The sequence below is a fragment of the Lissotriton helveticus genome, chromosome 12 (assembly GCF_964261635.1).
Source record: "Lissotriton helveticus chromosome 12, aLisHel1.1, whole genome shotgun sequence".
Classification (NCBI taxonomy): Eukaryota; Metazoa; Chordata; class Amphibia; order Caudata; family Salamandridae; genus Lissotriton; species Lissotriton helveticus.
The window spans coordinates 220,862,209-220,881,569 of NC_136073.1; the positions used below are offsets into that span (position 1 = coordinate 220,862,209).

General features: G+C 48.8%; 1 protein-coding gene across 2 annotated transcripts in view; it reads right to left on the reverse strand.

The window, feature by feature from the left end:
• KLHDC4 (kelch domain containing 4) overlaps positions 1 to 16,322 on the reverse strand; it is a 318,635-nt gene extending 302,313 nt beyond the window's left edge. For both annotated transcript variants that reach the window (XM_078671222.1, XM_078671221.1), the window contains exon 1: positions 16,094 to 16,322. In XM_078671222.1, coding sequence (XP_078527348.1) covers positions 16,094 to 16,192 — 99 coding nt within the window. In that variant the 5' untranslated portion in view covers positions 16,193 to 16,322. The remainder of the gene's footprint in view (positions 1 to 16,093) is intronic.
• Between the last annotated feature and the right edge of the window lie 3,039 nt (positions 16,323 to 19,361).

Consider the following 19,361-nt stretch of genomic DNA (forward strand, 5'->3'; position numbering starts at 1 on the left):
CTCTACACCCGCTATACTGCTTCAACCTCCCTCCCCACTCCCCCTCAACCCCTTAATCTCCCCCTTCATCACCTCCACCGTGCTAGCATCAATGCCGCCACCAGTAAACCAAACTTTGTGGCTCCTGAGAAAATGTTTGAGAGTACCCATGTTCTAGACCTTTCTGAGAACTCTCCTCCTGCTATATCCCTGATATGATAAACCTCTAACTAGAATGCTGAGAAACATTTGCAAGTGCTTCATAGACAGAACTCTCTGATAATGCTACCTATAGAAGTTTCCTATAGTGTTTCCTATGGAAGTGACATCAAGGCCTTCTTCAGACAGTACAATTCAAAGCTCCCTCTGACTGGGTTCCCATTCGTTGCCAAGTTTTAGGAGTACATGTCCGGGTACTACATCTTCTGATATTCCATCTTTTTAAGGCTAGGTCTTTTAATGTCTACCATGGCAATGGATACTGGCAGTTCTGTGCAAAGATTCCAATGAATATTGCTTACTCTACTATGTTTTTTAGGTCTCGTGACCTATCAATGCGCATGCGCATTGAGAGAAGCGAGACTATAGGGCTTTAAACAAAGTTTAACTAACTGCGGCGATTTGGTGCTGTGCCCGTGCGCTTTTAGGTCAATGCGCAAGCGCATTGACCTAAAATGCGCGTGCACATCACCAAATCGCCATCTGTTCCCAAAGCCACACTCCTCCCACACCTTTGAAGTGAAGCTTAGCTTCACTTCAAAGGCCCCGGCTGCTTCACACCCTCATGCCGCTCTCCCCGCTCCGCCCCCTCCCCTGCCCGCCGTGTGTCTCCCCTTCGGTGTCTTAAGTTGTTGTGTGCAATCTCAACAATGACCTGGACCTATTGTCTGTTTTAGTTATGTTTTTGTGGGTAACCAAGTTGCTGTTTCATAGATGAGTCTGTAAACATATAGTCTGTTCATTAGACCAGTTTTCATTCTTGTGAGAATCAGTACCGCTTCATATGCATCTCCAGTCTGGTTGCAAAGAGCACTGCCAGGAACCAATCAAACCGTTAAATAGGGGTGAGACATCTCCCAAGCTCCCAATTTTTAGGTTCTTTAGATTCTACAAATGCTAATAGTTATCTAAAAAGGTTCTTTCTAATTTCTGAATAGGCTCTATTTCGGAAACCTACCCATCTTTAACGTAAGGAGGATTTGAACAAACAAAGATTCCATTTCCAAGTTCGTAAGGTGAGTAAGACTGGTATAGCAAGGATGTTCAAAGTTAGACGAGGTCTCCGCCCACAGTAACTTCCGTTTTGAATCTTTAAAAAAAAAAATGCTTTTTTCCATCCCCGAATAGACCCCAGTTCGAATTCCATCATCTGCCGTGCTACACAGGACACCGATCAAATTAGGAAATCATATTCCATACTTAGGGTGAGTACTTTTTTACGAGCATTTAGGGGTAGTTTCTAATGCCGATGCACAATTGTTCCCAAGTCACGTTGTTCTTTTCCAAAAAACCATGACCTAGGTCACTACTTAGAGGGTCTTCTCTGCATGTCACCTCTGAAGATCTAGTTAATAATCTCTCCCAGTCACTCAGCAATGTTTCCTCAGATGTTTGGTCTCTCCTTTAATGAGGACAGTTGTTCATTTCATGTGTTTTAAAAAAAAAATTTATTTTCTCTTCTTTGTTTGATTCTTCTCTTAGAGAACACACCAGGCCCTGAAGAGAATCCCCAAGAATTCGGTGGGATTCGAAACGCGTAGGCCCCGCCACAGTTTGGTCTGCCAGAACTGTTGGACATCTAATGAATGTGTGCCACAGTTTAAGTTGTACATTACCTTGGACTAGGAATCCCAATGAGCATTGCTCTAGTTATACAACATGTAGGAATGTACTATACCTTAGTTAATTAGTTTCTGTATCTTTTGTAATTTCCATGCAGATCGTGGCCTCCCTTTTTACCTCTCCTCTTCTTTTCTCTTGAATGTATATAAATTGTATTATACACTATGTCTCTGATAGTTTGAATGTAGGATGTTCGAATGTGATATGTGTGTAATTTTGTATGAATGATTAATGTACAGTTATATTCTAATGTCTTGTGTCCGCTGTAAAAACAATTTTTTGTTGTGTATGCAGAAATTTATTGAATTATTGATGCTACAAATTTGATAAAATAAAAAGCTATTAATTAGCATTTCCCTTTCTGGAATTTCTTTTCGAGTATAGGACAGGTATTTAATTTTCTAAATAATTCACATCAGTACTGGCAACCCTTTTTGTTTCCTAAATATCCCGGCTCAGCCTTACTGATTAGAGCCAACCCATTGTTGTTTCTTGCAGATATAGCGGGCGTTTGCCCGCGAGGATTTTTTTGCTGCTCCATTAGGTAGGAGCGAAGGTTAATAAGTTGTGCCTTCTTCATGGTTAGGTATTCATTTATTTCAGTGTTCCTTTCCGTTTGTTTTATGCCCACTGTGACTCTTATTTATTTATGTCCTAACCTTTCATTTATTCTTTCTATTTTTAGGTCTCGGTAATATCCGGTCGAAGACCGGAAGTCCGAGATTTAATGTTTCTTAGAGTGGATGCTTTAGCCCCGCCTCTCTTTTTGTCTCTCCTCGATTGGCTGGCTTCCTAAATAGAGGCCAGCCATTGGAGGAGAGAGCCGTCCCTCCAAAGAAGCTCCGTCTTTTTCGGATTCGGGGGCGTGATTTTTTGCATTCTTTAGCCCTGTGACGTCGTCTGTCACTCAGGGCGCAAAACACACGCCCCCGAATGCGAAAATGACCATGCTTTCTCCGAGGCATTTCTGCTTTGCCTCGGAGAAAGAAGGTGGTGGTTTCTAGAGCTGCTCTGCTCGTCCCCCCTTCCCTCCGATTTCCTTTGTCCAGCTCTGCCCTCCCCCCGCAGCTCCGTCCGTCCTGCTCTTCCCCCCTCCCTCCGCCCGCAGTCCTTCTTCGTCCCGGTCCCGCTCCCCCCCCCTCCCCTCCGCCCGCAGCTCCTTCCGTCCTGCTCTTCCCCCCTCCCTCCGCCCGCAGTCCTTCTTCGTCCCGGTCCCGCTCCCCCCCCCTCCCCGCAGCTCCTTCCGTCCTGCTCTTCCCCCCTCCCTCCGCCCGCAGTCCTTCTTCGTCCCGGTCCCGCTCCCCCCCCCCTCCTCTCCGCCCGCAGCTCCTTCCGTCCTGCTCTTCCCCCCTCCCTCCGCCCGCAGTCCTTCTTCGTCCCAGTCCCCCCCCCCCTCCCCCATCCGCCCGCAGCTCTCCTGCTACGCTCTAGCACTGTAGGGCAGTTCATTGTGTTACAGTATACGGATGCTGTTGTACTACAAGTTGTGGATATTATTGTGCTAGCGGTTTCATTGTGCTAAAAGATATGGATGCTGTGGTACTACAGGAGATTGGTATTATTATACTAATGGCTTCATTATACTACAGGATACGGATGCTGTGGCCCTACAGGGTATGAACACCACTGTACTAATGGCTTCATTATACTACAGGATGCAGATGCTGTGGTACTACAGGAGATGGGTATGACGGTTCTAGTGGTTTTTTGCGGTCAGGACACGGACTCTGCGGCCCCCCGGGAGAAGGAGATGTCCTCGTGGTCCCCCTGAATAAGTGGTGTCCTGTACCGCCCACGGGCGCTGCAGGGGGCCAGGCTTGCACATGTTGTGAAGTTGAGAAGTGATGAAAGTGCCGCGGGAGGGGCGTGTTTGGAGCCCCCCAAGGGGTAGAAAAGGCCGAGGCGGGGCCGCCGCTGTGTTCGTCCTCAGTGCAGGTCAACGGGAGAGGTAGGGGCCCTCGGCCTTCGCTGCGCCTCGTCTGTCCCTCATCTTCCTCTCTCGGCAGGGGGCTCTTTCCTTCTCTGGCTCCTCTTCTCTCTCCCTCTCTCTCTGGAGGTCTCTTTCCCTCTCTGAAGCCCCCCTCTCTTTCTTTACTCCCTTCCTTACCCTTCGCATCTCTCTTTAGTCAGTGTCTCTGTCCTTCTCTCTCTGTCCTTCCCTGCAGCTCGTCTCTTCCTCTGAACTTCTCTTTCCTTTCACTGCTGTCAAATTTCTTCTCCCGCTCTCTACTCGTCAGGTGCTTGTCACTTTGCGACCTTTCACCCACCCCTCTCTCTCTCTTTATTCCTTCTCCTTCTCCTCTTACTTCTTCTAATCTTCCTCCTTCTCCATCTATCTCCTTCCTCTCTCTCTTTCTTTCTGTGTGTTTCCTCCTCCTCCTCTTTCGTTCTTATAATCTTCCTCTTTCTCTCGTTTTTCTCCGTTTCTTGGTCTCTCTGTGTATCGCTAATCCCCTCTCTCTGTTGGGCACCTGGTGTTCTTCCTTCTTCTCTCTCTCTCTCTCTCTCTCTCTCTCTTTCCTCCTTTGTGTTTCCTCCTCTTTCGTTCCTATAATCTTTCTCTTTCTCGTTTTCCTCCATTCTTTGGTCTGCTCGAAGAAATGTTTGTTAAAAGGGGACTATAACGGGGCATGCTTTGGGGGCAAAATTGTTTTATGGCTGACAGATTGGGCGTATTTGAAACAACAGTTGTTTTGCTGTGGGAGACGTGAGCTTAGATGCAGACGCGGGCTCGAAATGTGCTACTATACTACACCTATACATTTGTTAAGTATGGGCTTTCTTGCAGATTTTAGTTTGGGGTGTGTTGTTTCGTGAGCAGATAGGAGTGTTGGATGTGATACTTAATTGCAGGGATGAGCCTGCGGTCTGTTCCTAGAGGCACAGTTGCGACTTTAGGGTGTATTGTGTTGTAGATGTGAGCTTGGGTTTTGTTGCTTGAGATGCGATGTGAGTTTCTGGTGTATTGCTTTAGGTGCAGATGTGATCTTCGGGTGTAGTGCTTGAGGTGCAGATGTGCTGCATTATTCAGTGGTGAGATTGGAATGTGCCGCTGTAGATGCATTCCGCGTGCTTTGGTTGTACTGCGTCCTCAGGTAGGTGTCATCTTGGGGTGTTTTTCTTCGATATATTACTATGGCATGTGCCGCTTCAGTGTACTCGTGAGATTGGACAATGCTTTTATGGGGAGATTGTAGGTTGTCCCGCGCTTAATTGGGGAAGATGTGAAATAGGGACATGCTGCTTTAAGCGCAGATGTGTGCTTGAATGTGCTACTGTAAATCAGCCCTGCTCTGTATGTACAGCTTTAGACGCAAATGCGAGCTATGGTTGTGCTGTGATAAGCAGTTTCCTAGGGCAGATGCGAGATTGATATGTTTTGATTTGGGCCGATGTGACCGTTCGGCATTCTTTGGGGCAGGGTTGAGTTTGAATGTTTCTTCAGGTGTTGTATGCGAATAGAATGTGCTGTTCTAGGTCCACATGTTGGCAAAGCATTGCGGCTTTAGTGAGGATGTAAACATGGGATGCGTCGTTTAGGCAAAGATGTGCATTTGTGCTTTGCAATTTTATATACAGACTTGAGTTTGGGACGTTTTGCTTTGGATTTGGTGCTTCAGCACGTATCAGGAGTTTTGAGTCCTCTTTGTGGCAGTTGTCAGTTTTTTCTTTTCTATTTTAGGAGTAGATACACGAGTGTGGATTTGAATTTGTGGAAGGTATGAACTTGGGGGGCCTTTTTTAATGTAATTCTTTATCTTAAACTTAATTTTGAACTGAACTTGGGGAAAGACTGTGAGCTGAGACTCGTATCACTCGGGGTTTCTTTTGGAATGTGTGCTTCCATCGAGGCACGCGGGTTATTAAAGAGTTAGACAATTTCCGTCGCTTTGTCCGAGTCTCATAATTTACATTTTTTTAAATTTCTTCTTTCAAAAACACGTTGTTCTCTCTTGATGACCCTTGACCTGTACATTATTACCGATAGCTCTTGCTGTCCGTGTTCTGTACTGTACCCTTGAAATGGGGCACACTTATCGGCAGAGCTGCCAGTTTTTGAATGGGCAGTATTAACATGTACTACGGTAGGCAGCATCAGTATAACTCAGAAGAAGTTCTAGATTTGTGGGGCAGTATCAACACTCCTTATCCAAATTGACTTGTTTATTTGGGGGCAATATCCTGAGTACACTGCCTAGTTGTATATTGCAGCGTTATGGAGCGCCAACTTCGCTCGAGGGCATTGGGGCGCTGTATAAGAGAACCACACCATGTTTACACATTCTCATGGGCAGGGAGGTTACGTTTTCGTAGCAAGTAGGGCAGGATGCGAACGTGAAAATGTCTCCTCCCATATCGAGATGGCCCGTGCGGTAGGTCCTAGTGACATGTGGGTGTGGCTAAAGGGCCAGAGCAGCAGCATTTGGAGCTTTGGAAACCAGGTTCAAGTCTCGTTGTCTCAACATCTTGTGATTCTGGGCAAATCACTTATCTCCTCCTGCATCCCAAAATAGAATGTGTCCATGTTTAGGGAACCCGGTGCTCATGGAAAGCTGTCCAATACCTTCGGGTCGAGTTCGCGTTATATAAAAAATGCGCCAAAGCTTGGGTACTATTATGTCCCATTGGGCAGGCTGCATGCGCGTATCTGCCATAAATCCGGGTGAGCCCCCTCCCCTTCGCGGGGACGCAGATACTATTGCCCAGTAAGTGCCCCGCTATCAGGGTAAGTGGCTGCCCCCTGGGGCGGGTGGGGGCTCTTTCAGTCCTTTTTGTCCCCGCACAGCCAGAGGGTGCGGCGCGAAGAGCTGATAATGGGGCAGGGGAAGCGGCTTCAGCGGCCAGAAGAGGCCCATCGGCTGACAACGACTCTGACCGCGGGGGGCCTGGGGTCCATGGGGGCAGGGCAGGCCGTGGGGGCAACCGGTGAGGGCTTCGAATACATCTAGTGTGCGCAGAAGATGGCCGCATGCGGGAAGCTGTGTATATGCCAATAGAAATAACAATGCCATTTATTTAGGGATACAAAAAAAATAATAATGAGCAATACCAATAGCTCTACCAATATTATTGCCGAGACCATTGCATTGTAAATGCTTGTTTTCTTCCTTTCCGAGTAATGGCTGAAAAGGACACCTTTGCTTATTCTGAGGACCACATCAGGAATTTGCTGAGTGACCCCCCCGTCTTCTCGTCTGTTTCTTTGAGTGAGACAGCAACAGCTTTCAATGAATCTGATAAACTGCTTCGCCTAAAAAAGAAGCAGATTAGGACAGACCTTCATGGTCATTTTTTACTGCAACACCTTAGAGAAGGAACCATTCCAAGTGGGTTACAAATTAAAAATATCCCAGTAATTTTTACTGAGGACCCAATTTTTAAACAAGCATTGACAATGCAATAGGTCTCGCAATAGAAGAGTTTGACATTTTTCGTTTTGCAAATGGATGAGTGGCGTTGCGTGGATGAGTGGCGTTGCGTGGATGAGTGGCGTTGCGTGGATGAGTGGCGTTGCGTGGATGAGTGGCGTTGCGTGGTTGACTGTTGCGTGGATGAGTGGCGTTGCGTGGGTGAGTGGCGTTGCGTGGGTGAGTGGCGTTGCGTGGGTGAGTGGCGTTGCGTGGGTGAGTGGCGTTGCGTGGGTGAGTGGCGTTGCGTGGGTGAGTGGCGTTGCGTGGGTGAGTGGCGTTGCGTGGATGAGTGGGGTTGGAATGCAATAGGTCTCGCATTAGAAAAGTTGTAGTTATTGGTCTTGTAAATGACATATTTTATTTATTTTTTCGTTGTTAAAATTGCTAAATTGATGGCTTTGTCATTTACAATCCCAATAGTTATAACTTTCGCGAATGTGACACCTATAGCATTTGGAATGCAACATGTTTTGTATTTACGTGACTTATATGGCAGCTCTCGTCGTTATGCTACATCTCTAGAGAGCAGGAGAGTGCAGCAGGGGAGAGAAGCACAGCAATGCAATATGTCTCGTATTAGGAAAGTTTGAGCTATTGGTATTGTAAAGGACACATTTTTTATGTATGTGCTTGTTTTTAAAATAGCGAAATAATAGCTTTGTTATTTACAATGCCAATCGTTTTATCTTTCGCAAATGTGACACCTATTGTAACACAATATGTGTTGTGAGGGTGAGTGAGGGTGAGGTGTTGAGGGTGAGGCGTTGAGGGTGAGTGAGGGTGAGGTGTTGAGGGTGAGGCGTTGAGGGTGAGTGAGGGTGAGGTGTTGAGGGTGAGGGGGTGAGGGGTTGAGGGTGAGTGAGGGTGAGGGGGTGAGGGGTTGAGGGTGAGTGAGGGTGAGGGGGTGAGGGGTTGAGGGTGAGTGAGGGTGAGGGGGTGAGGGGTTGAGGGTGAGTGAGGGTGAGGGGGTGAGGGGTTGAGGGTGAGTGAGGGTGAGGGGGTGAGGGGTTGAGGGTGAGTGAGGGTGAGGGTGAGGGGTTGAGGGTGAGTGAGTGGGCGAAAGGTACAGAGTGGGCGAAAGGTGCAGAGTGGGCGAAAGGTGCAGAGTGGGCGAAAGGTGCAGAGTGGGCGAAAGGTGCAGAGTGGGGGAAAGGTGCAGAGTGGGCGAAAGGTGCAGAGTGGGCGAAAGGTGCAGAGTGGGCGAAAGGTGCAGAGTGGGCGAAAGATGCAGAGTGGGCGAAAGATGCAGAGTGGGCGAAAGATGCAGAGTGGGCGAAAGATGCAGAGTGGGCAACGTGTGCATGTAAAGCCTGTGCTGTCACGGTGTGTTTGAAGCCTGTGGTGTTAGATGTTTGACGTTACGTTTGTGTTGCGGGCAGCTGTCAAATACAACCAACACACGCTTACACAGAGGCTGCCTGTGCAGTCTGGGAAGCAGGAACAGCTGCAGCCCCTGTTGCATTGGCTTTGTGTTTAGCACAGGAAAGGCGTGCACTGTGACTCTTAACACAAGCATCCCTCGTATAAACAATTATATTTCTTCAAATCTGCTATAATATGAATTTTCGCGAACTAAATGCTGGCATATCTTAAGCCCTGCCATAAGAAAACTGGCCTAAGATTATCGTGTTCATAAACAGAGGCCCTGAACACACAGCGCGTGATTATTCAAAGATTTGACGCAAATTAAGCCTTGGTATATCTAAAATCCTGTATCATTACAAAGATACAAAAAACGCTGACTTAATAGAACTCTGGCATAGGCAGAGAAGCTATCAGAGCTCTAATACGATCTCTTCCGTGATCAGTCACTTCACTGCATTCTGTAAATATGGGAAGTTAAGCTTTTTTAAATCGGACAAGTTGATTTCTCCAAAAACTACCTAACTGGACAAGTAGATTTGATAAAATTGCATCCTCTTGACCCAAGTCAGGAGTCTGCTCAGACAGGTAAATAGAGATGCAGTGTCAACATGCACAGAATCACTAAAGGCAGAACTGCTGCCAATGAGAAAGCTCAACGCCACCTTGAAGGTTAGCCACAAACGAATTCCAGACCACAAACGAATTCCAGATTCGAGTAGCAAGTAGTTTAAATCCAAACACTGCTGTACTGTTCAGTCTATGTTCTTCACCAAGATAGAGCCAGGTGACACCAGGATCATAGCCGCACAAAAATACAGCTTGTGGGCTCAGTACAATGCGCAAGGAAATGAAATACAGTTCGCAAAACTGTGCCCAGTACTGCAGAGACAGCCGGAAGCACGGGTGCTGACAGGTGCGTTTAAGTGTGTAGGGGAGCGAGGGTTGCACTTGTGACGTCTGCCATGTCAAAGGCCTAAGGTACATCATGCTACATATGTTAACAGAATAATGTACCTCTTGTGAACATGTTTTATTTACGGTGTTGTGCTCCCCGGGTAGGTCTATAGAAACGAACATCTAGATGAATATTGAACTGCGTGTGTAAAGCTTGTGCTGCGCTTGTGGCAAGTAAGGCCTTTGCTGTTTGAGGGCAAGGATTGGAAGGTGTGTGAATGCATGAGTGGGTGAAAGGTGCAGAGTGGGTGAAAGATTTAGAGTGGGTGAAAGATTTAGAGTGGGTGACTGAAGCAGAGTGGGTGACTGACTGAAGCAGAGTGGGTGACTGACTGAAGCAGAGTGGGTGACTGACTGAAGCAGAGTGGGTGACTGACTGAAGCAGAGTGGGTGACTGACTGAAGCAGAGTGGGTGACTGACTGAAGCAGAGTGGGTGACTGACTGAAGCAGAGTGGGTGACTGACTGAAGCAGAGTGGGTGACTGACTGAAGCAGAGTGGGTGACTGACTGAAGCAGAGTGGGTGACTGACTGAAGCAGAGTGGGTGACTGACTGAAGCAGAGTGGGTGACTGACTGAAGCAGAGTGGGTGACTGACTGAAGCAGAGTGGGTGACTGACTGAAGCAGAGTGGGTGACTGACTGAAGCAGAGTGGGTGACTGACTGAAGCAGAGTGGGTGACTGACTGAAGCAGAGTGGGTGACTGACTGAAGCAGAGTGGGTGACTGACTGAAGCAGAGTGGGTGACTGACTGAAGCAGAGTGGGTGACTGACTGAAGCAGAGTGGGTGACTGAAGCAGAGTGGGTGACTGAAGCAGAGTGGGTGACTGAAGCAGAGTGGGTGACTGAAGCAGAGTGGGTGACTGAAGCAGAGTGGGTGACTGAAGCAGAGTGGGTGACTGAAGCAGAGTGGGTGACTGAAGCAGAGTGGGTGACTGAAGCAGAGTGGGTGACTGAAGCAGAGTGGGTGACTGAAGCAGAGTGGGTGACTGAAGCAGAGTGGGTGACTGAAGCAGAGTGGGTGACTGAAGCAGAGTGGGTGAATGAAGCAGAGTGGGTGACTGAAGCAGAGTGGGTGAATATATATGTCTGATGCTTGTGGATGTCTGATGCTTGCATGTCTGCTGGGGTGACAGCGTCAGTACAAGTCAAGCTCTAAGTTGGTGTGTGTCAGAACTGGTTGCCTCGGGGAAAAATACAAGTTCTCCCTGTAAATAAAGAAAGAGGAGGTGAGAAAGGAGGGTCCGGCTTGGAGCTGGGAAAGAGGCTGAAAGGGAGGGGAGAATGCATGGAACGCATTCCAATGAAGTCTGTTGCGAGGCGTGGGGGGCAGCCTTTGATGTGCGAGAGAGCTGCCGTGAAAGAAGTAAACAGCAGGCATGTAATTAGGGGGGAGGAGAAGTCGCGCTGGGGTGAATACCTGAGGCCAAGCTGCCCGCGGGAGGGAGGCTGATGGCTGTGATGTGGACGCGCGTCGTGAAGTAGCCTCTTGTTGCCTGTGGGAGGGAAGACGGAGGGAAGGCAGAGAAGGGGAGGGGGGATGAATGCGACACGGCGGGCAGGGGAGGGGGCGGAGCGGGGAGAGCGGCATGAGGGTGTGAAAGCAGCAGGGGCCTGGAGTGCGGCTAAGGGAACTGAAGAAATGCGACACGGCTGGCAGGGGAGGGGGCGGAGCGGGGGTGTGGGAGGAGTGCGGCTGAGGGAAAATACATGCAAGCAGGCGGCTGGGGGCATGTGCACGCGCTTTTAAGCTCAATGCACATGCGCATTAAGCTTGAATTTCACGGGCACTGCAAGGAATCGCCACGATTCCTTGCAAGTTGGTTAAAGACTGTTTAAGCCCCAATAGTCTCGCAAGCTCGATGCGCATGCGCATCGACAGGCGAGACCTAAAAAGGCTTCTCATTGATTGAAACTAAGTGCAGCAGAGACCTTATGGTTTTAACTGTTGAGACAGCCGTCAGAATTTCTAAGGAAGAACTAGCTGAAATTGAAAAACAAGAAGCCGAAATTAGCACGAATCCCACCATAGCGGATGCGAAAGCATTACTAGAAAAAGTGGCCAAAGAGATACAAGAATTTAAAGACTACACTATTACACAGAAGTCGAACCAATTTGAGAAAGATAAAAAGAACTTCTCGTTGGACAATATATATCCATATTTGCAGGCAGATTTTTATTCTAAAACAGAATCAAGGCGTTTCCTCCAAGACAACCAAGGTAGATCAAGAAAGCAGTTTATCTCCTTTTCAGATACCTCATCATCAGGGACGGATAGTGATACTAATAGTAAATATAATCGTCCAAATAGGAACCGGAATTGGAATTCTGACCAACCCCCGTGCAGAATCAATGTAATTTTCTAAATAATTCACATCAGTACTGGCAACCCTTTTTGTTTCCTAAAAAGGAACCAATCATAGCAGCGTTAGTGTGATTTTAGTGCATCAAACTACTATAGCACTTTATTGCGTAAAAATGTTTATTTCTGAAGGTTTTTTTTGTTAACAGTTTTACATCCTAATATTGCACGTCATCTAATAACCCTCTTCACACTCTATTATGAATCCAGAGCAGGAGAGTCTGGCCTGGATTCCCTCTTGCCTTAACTTCTTTCCCTGCATGCCTCCTCTCTCTGGCTATAGCCTACTCTGTTTAACGTAATCATTTAATGTATTTATCCAAATTGCCAACGCGTAATTTCATGAGCCTCATCCTTGCCGCCTTTGAACCCCTATCCGTATGATCATTATTCTTGTTTGTCGCCCTGCCCTTTGCTTAGTCACTATACCTGTCTTCTGTTTCATGCTCCCCCTCTGCCCTTTCTGTTCTGAGAGCAGTTTACTTGGCAGTGGAAGACGGTACTTGAAGGTAATCAGCAGAAGTCCTTCCCAAGCTGCCCTCGTGTCCTTGTCATTCCTCTCTCTACCTGTACTGGAGCTCGAAGCCATCTCCTCTGCGTTCGGCTCCGTTCTGATTACCTCTGAGTCCTCCACATCACCTGTTCTTTCACTTTCGCTTTCTCGTTATATGCCCATATACATCTCCCCTCACACTCACCCTCACTCACCCTCACCCTCACTCACCCTCAACCCCTCACCCACCCTCACCCTCACCCTCACTCACCCTCAACCCCTCACTCACCCTCACTCACTCTCACCCTCACCCTCAACCCCACTCACCCTCAACCCCTCACCCTCACTCACCCTCACCCTCACTCACCCTCAACCCCTCACTCACCCTCACCCTCACTCACCCTCACCCTCACTCACCCTCACTCACCCTCACCCTCACTCACCCTCCCTCACCCTCCCTCACCCTCACCCTCACTCACCCTCACTCACCCTCACCCTCACTCACCCTCACCCTCACTCACCCTCCCTCACCCTCCCTCACCCTCACCCTCACTCACCCTCACTCACCCTCACCCTCACTCACCCTCACCCTCACTCACCCTCACTCACACTCACCCTCACCCTCACTCACCCTCACCCTCACTCACCCTCACTCACCCTCACCCTCACTCACCCTCACCCTCACTCACCCTCACCCTCCCTCACCCTCACCCTCACTCACCCTCACCCTCCCTCACCCTCACCCTCACTCACCCTCACCCTCACTCACCCTCACCCTCACTCACCCTCACTCACCCTCACCCTCACTCACACTCACCCTCACCCTCACTCACCCTCACTCACCCTCACCCTCACTCACCCTCACCCTCACTCACCCTCACTCACCCTCACCCTCACTCACCCTCACCCTCACTCACCCTCACCCTCACTCACCCTCACTCACCCTCACTCACCCTCACTCACCCTCACTCACCCTCACTCACCCTCACCCTCACTCGCCCTCACCCTCACTCGCCCTCACCCTCACTCACCCTCACCCTCACCCTCATTCACCCTCAACCCCTCACCCTCACTCACCCTCAACCCCTCACCCTCACTCACCCTCAACCCCTCACCCTCACTCACCCTCACTCACCCTCAACCCCTCACCCTCAACCCCTCAACCCCTCACCCTCAACCCCTCACTCACCCTCACTCTCACTCACCCTCAACCCCTCATCCTAACCCTCACTCACCCTCACCCTCACTCACCCTCACCCTCACTCACCCTCAACCCCTCACCCACCCTCACCCACCCTCACCCTCACTCACCCTCAACCCCTCACCCTCACTTACCCTCACCCTCACTCACCCCCTCACCCTCACTCACCCCCTCACCCTCACCCTCACTCACCCTCACTCACCCTCAACCCCTCACCCTCACTCACCCTCAACCCCTCACCCTCACTCACCCTCAACCCTTCACCCTCACTCACCCTCACTCACCCTCCCTCACCCTCACCCTCACTCACCCTCACCCTCACTCACCCTCACCCTCACCCACCCTCACCCTCAACCCCTCACCCTCACTCACCCTCACTCACCCTCAACCCCTCACCCTCACTCACCCTTACTCACCCTCACCCTCGCTCACCCTCACCTTCACTCATCCTCACCCTCACTCACCCTCAACCCCTCACCCTCACTCACCCTCACCCTCCCTCAACCCCTCACCCTCCCTCACCCTCACTCACCCTCACCCTCCCTCAACCCCTCACCCTCACTCACCCTCACCCACCCTCACTCACCCTCACCCTCACTCACCCTCAACCCCTCACCCACCCTCAACCCCTCACCCATCCTCACCCACCCTCACTCACCCTCAACCCCTCACCCTCACTCACCCTCAACCCCTCACCCTCACCCACCCTCAACCCCTCACCCTCAACCCCTCACCCTCAACCCCTCACCCTCAACCCCTCACCCTCACTCACCCTCACTCACCCTCACTCACCCTCACCCTCACCCTCACTCACCCTCACTCACCCTCACTCACCCTCAACCCCTCACCCTCACTCACCCTCAACCCCTCACCCATCCTCACCCACCCTCACCCACCCTCACTCACCCTCAACCCCTCACCCTCACTCACCCTCAACCCCTCACCCTCACTCTCACTCACCCTCACTCACCCTCAACCCCTCACCCTCACTCACCCTCAACCTCTCACCCTCACCCTCACTCACCCTCACTCTCACCCTCAACCCCTCACCCTCACACCCTCAACCCCTCACCCTCACTCACCCTCAGCCCCTCACCCTCACTCACCCTCACCCTCACTCACCCTCACCCTCAACCCCTCACCCTCACTCACCCTCAACCCCTCAACCCCTCACCCTCACTCACCCTCAACCCCTCACCCTCAACCCCTCACCCTCACTCACCCTCACCCACCCTCACCCTCACTCACCCTCACCCTCACTCACCCTCACCCTCACTCACCCTCACTCACCCTCACCCTCAACCCCTCACCCTCAACCCCTCACCCTCACTCACCCTCAACCCCTCACCCTCAACCACCCTCACCCTCACTCACCCTCACTCACCCTCACTCACCCTCACTCACCCTCACTCACCCTCAACCTCACTCACCCTCAACCCCTCACCCTCACTCACCCTCAACCCCTCACCCTCACTCACCCTCACCCTCACTCACCCTCACCCTCACTCACCCTCACCCTCACTCACCCTCACTCACCCTCACCCTCACTCACCCTCAACCCCTCACCCTCACTCACCCTCAACCCCACTCACCCTCAACCCCTGACTCACCCTCACTCTCACTCACCCTCACTCACCCTCACCCTCACCCTCACTCACCCTCAACCCCTCACTCACCCTCAACCCCTCACCCTCACCCTCACTCACCCTCAACCCCTCACCCTCAACCCCTCACCCTCACTCACCCTCACTCACCCTCAACCCCTCACCCTCACTCACCCTCAACCCCTCACCCTCAACCCCTCACCCTCAACCCCTCACAACACATATTGTGTTACAATAGGTGTCACATTTGCGAAAGATAAAACTATTGGCATTGTAAATAACAAAGCTATTAATTTCGCTATTTTCAAAACAAGCACATAAATAAAAAATGTGTCCTTTACAATACCAATAGCTCAAACTTTCCTAATGCGAGACCTATTGCATTGCTGTGCTTCTCTCCCCTGCTGCACTCTCCTGCTCTCTAGAGATGTGGCCTAACGACCAGAGCTGCGATCTAAGTCACGTAAATACAAAACATGTTGCATTCCAAATGCTATAGGTGTCACATTCGCGAAAGTTATAACTATTGGCATTGTAAATGACAAAGCCATCAATTTAGCAATTTTAAAAACCAACAAATAAATAAAATATGTCATTTACAAGACCAATAACTCCAACTTTTCTAATGCGAGACCTATTGCATTTCCAATGCTTGTTTCCCATGGAGTTTTTTGTAGCGCGAACTTGACCTGAAGGTATCAGGTCAAGGTGGTCAGGTGGCAATGCTCCCGCCTTGGCAGTCCTCGCTATTACTATTTCCCGTGTGCTCACATTTGCAGTTACAGTCAGCTTTCTCTACAGCAGTACTCTATGCCAGAACCAACTCTAAATGTGCTGCTTCCTTTGGGAATTGCCCTCTTACAGTGCTCCAACGTGACTCACCTCCTCCTTCTTGCCACGCTTGGTCACCTTCTTCTCCATCTTGGCAGCTGTCTTCTCAGCCCCTTTCACCTTTTTTTCCTTTTTGCTTTTCTTGCCCATCTTTCCTTCTACACTGACTTTACCTATGCGGTGACGTCACGAAAACAACTCACTATAGAACCCACATGGATGGAAGCGACCGGTAGCACTAGTTCCGGTTTACGTTAGACATCACATCCGCTTCCTCTCTGCTGTGGATGGTTGAGTGTTAGTTCGTTAGGCGACATAAGACAGACCGGCAGCATTGGTCGGCCATCTTGGAGTGGTGTGATTTTGTTTCAAGAGGCAGAATGACCGTCAGCTCATACAAACAAACGCCTCAAGATCGTTTATTCTGTCCAAAAGGGCATGGTCATCGTGTACTTGTTTAATATAACGTGAATTACAACTTCATGAAATTCTCTTAGAAGTGTTACTGCAAGAGCCTAGTTTTTGTCTCATTTAAGTTTTAATTAAAAAACACCGTTCCTTCAAGGGTTGAGTTCCGCAAGTTGAAAGGAGAGAAGATAAGTCTCTTCTACTATGAAGTGAGAACAGGCAGAGGCAGCTGAAGAATGCGTGCTGCTGCTGCCACCTGACTGTTTTTCTACCCGCAAGAACCATTATTTAAATGCCACGGCCGGAATAAAAATTAGGAAACTCAACTAACGCCGGTATTTCCCCCCCAAATCAAACAACAATTGTAAGAAGAAAGCTTTAAAACATATTCTAGAGCTGCCTTTCTGATCTCTGACTGTACGTAAAGTAAATAAAAACAGAAGAGTCATGTTACAAATGAATACAGATGACTTTATATGAAGTTCTATTTCAGTATCACATCACAGCCTTTATAGACTCTGAAAAGATAAACAAATGGCCGGTATTTTTCATTTTGGGGGAAGTGACAACACTAGCCGAAGAAGTACCAAGCGATTTCTCCAAGGTGCGCTGCCTTAAACAAATGTAAATGTGTAAAATTGGTTAATCAGCCAATCTAAAGGCTGCTTGGGCACTAGTAAAGGCTTCAATTGATTAAAATGAAAGTTGTCCTTTTAATGGCAACCTATAAAAGAGTTTACATTTGGTACAGCAGCGCCTTACTGAAAACGTAACTTTTGAAAGCACTGTTACCATTTAAACAACCTGTTTGTACATTTTGCAACAGTATTTTTACACTGTGTGCAACCTTATACTTTTGTGTAATATATATTTTTAAACTTGAAATATTCACTCCTCTTAGCACTATATTTTCATGTCTCTATTTCTCCAGTGCACCAACCAGGATTCAAATCAGTAGTTCCTCTATAATGATCACATTAGTCAACTGAGCTTTCCTATCGGAAAAATGCATTACCCACAGATACATTTAAATTGCATTTATTTTTCATTTAAGGTTTGTGCATTATATTTTATGTGCGTGAAATGCCGTTAAACAGAGAATATTTTGGGGTTTTTAGCAGCGCCTCTGCCCTTGCCCCACACTTGCTCCTACAAGCCCTCACATTTGTCAAGATCACAGTTCCCATACTTTTCTTTATGCACATTGGCCACTGCTTCTATAGTTTCAAGATTTCCACTCACAGCATGCCTTATGGAAGAAACATCCTACTGTGGAAACCACAGCATAGCTTCAGGGTCATGCAGATATACTGACAGAAATGAGCCTATGATAGTGCATTTTAGGTCAAGCATTGGCAAAGTAAAATGTTTTGTCTGTGGGAGAGCTATTGGCTTTGTCAATTTCTTTTAGCCATATTGTAAAGCAGCACAGCTGGTGTACAGCATGACTGAAAATTTGGGGGTAAAGTGCTATGACGCGGCCAGCGCTGACATAGCTGCCAAGTTTCTTAGATCCATGAGGGATGTGTTACTCCAGTCCAGGTTTATTTTTATTTCACTTTGGAATTTGTACTCCTGTTTTATAATGGAATAAACATGACTAAAAGTCCTAGAATAGAAAAAAAAATTAACTGGAGCAACACATCACAGATGGACCTGGGAACCTTAGCAGACCTGCCCTAACTATGAGGGGCAGTGACGTATTTTCTTAGAATGGGACTATTACCTGCTGTCACACAAAATGTTTACTTATCTTACATCTGGGCTCAATTTGGTGTGTTGGCCCCGGATGAAAACAGTGCCAAACAAGCACTGGCGTTGCCAATAGGTCTCGCAGTAGGAAAGTTGGAGCTATTACAATTGCAAATAACAATGCCTTTTATTTTTGTTTTCATGTTAAAAACATAAAGGGCTTTGTCATTTACAAAACCAATAGCTCCAACTTTCCTACTGCGAGACCTATTGTGCACTGTACAGTGTGGGTGAAAGTGGCACTGCGTGGGTGTGAGTGGCTTTGAGTGAGTGGCGTTGCGTGGGTGAGTGGCGTTGCGTGGGTGAGTGGCGTTGCATGTGTGAGTGTTGTTGCGTGGGTGAGTGGCGTTGCGTGGTGAGTGGCGTTGCATGGGTGAGTGGCGTTGCATGTGTGAGTGTTATTGCGTGGGTGAGTGGCGTTGCGTGGGTGAGTGGCGTTGCGTGGGTGAGTGGCGTTGCGTGGGTGAGTGGCGTTGCATGTGTGAGTGGCGTTGCATGTGTGAGTGGCGTTGCATGTGTGAGTGGCGTTGCGTGGATGAGTGGGGTTGCGTGTGTGAGTGGCGTTGCGTGGGTGAGTGGCGTTGCGTGGGTGAGTGGCGTTGCTTTGAGTGAGTGGCGTTGCGTGGGTGAGTGGCGTTGCATGTGTGAGTGTTGTTGCGTGGGTGAGTGGCGTTGCGTGGGTGAGTGCCTACGTTTTAATTTTTATCATGCTCCTGCGGAAATTGTGCGTAAAACAATGAAAGTTACAAGTTTATCATTATTTATCACGTGAACTATATCAGCCATGCGTCAGCGCCATTATACATTATAAGCAAGCTCTTTTCAGATGTGACTTTGAAATGACATTTAGGTAAGAGATTGAACTCCACACGTCACACGTGCTGGAGCCTGGTGTAATATGCCGGTTAATGTAATTGTTCAGGCAGGAAGGTTTGAGTGTTAGTAAGTACGCTTCATTTGTAGCTTAAAAGAAGGCAGCAGTCACGTGTGTGGGAAGGGTGGGGTGCTGAGCAGAGTGCCTGTTGAAGAAACTGAATTTCCTTCAAGGACACCCTCTCATGCGTGTCGCGCTCACTGTCAAATAATCGACAGCCCCAAGCTAAGTAAAATAAGTCAAACTTCAAGTAAAGCATATGTTTGGTGACTTCCCATTCCCCCT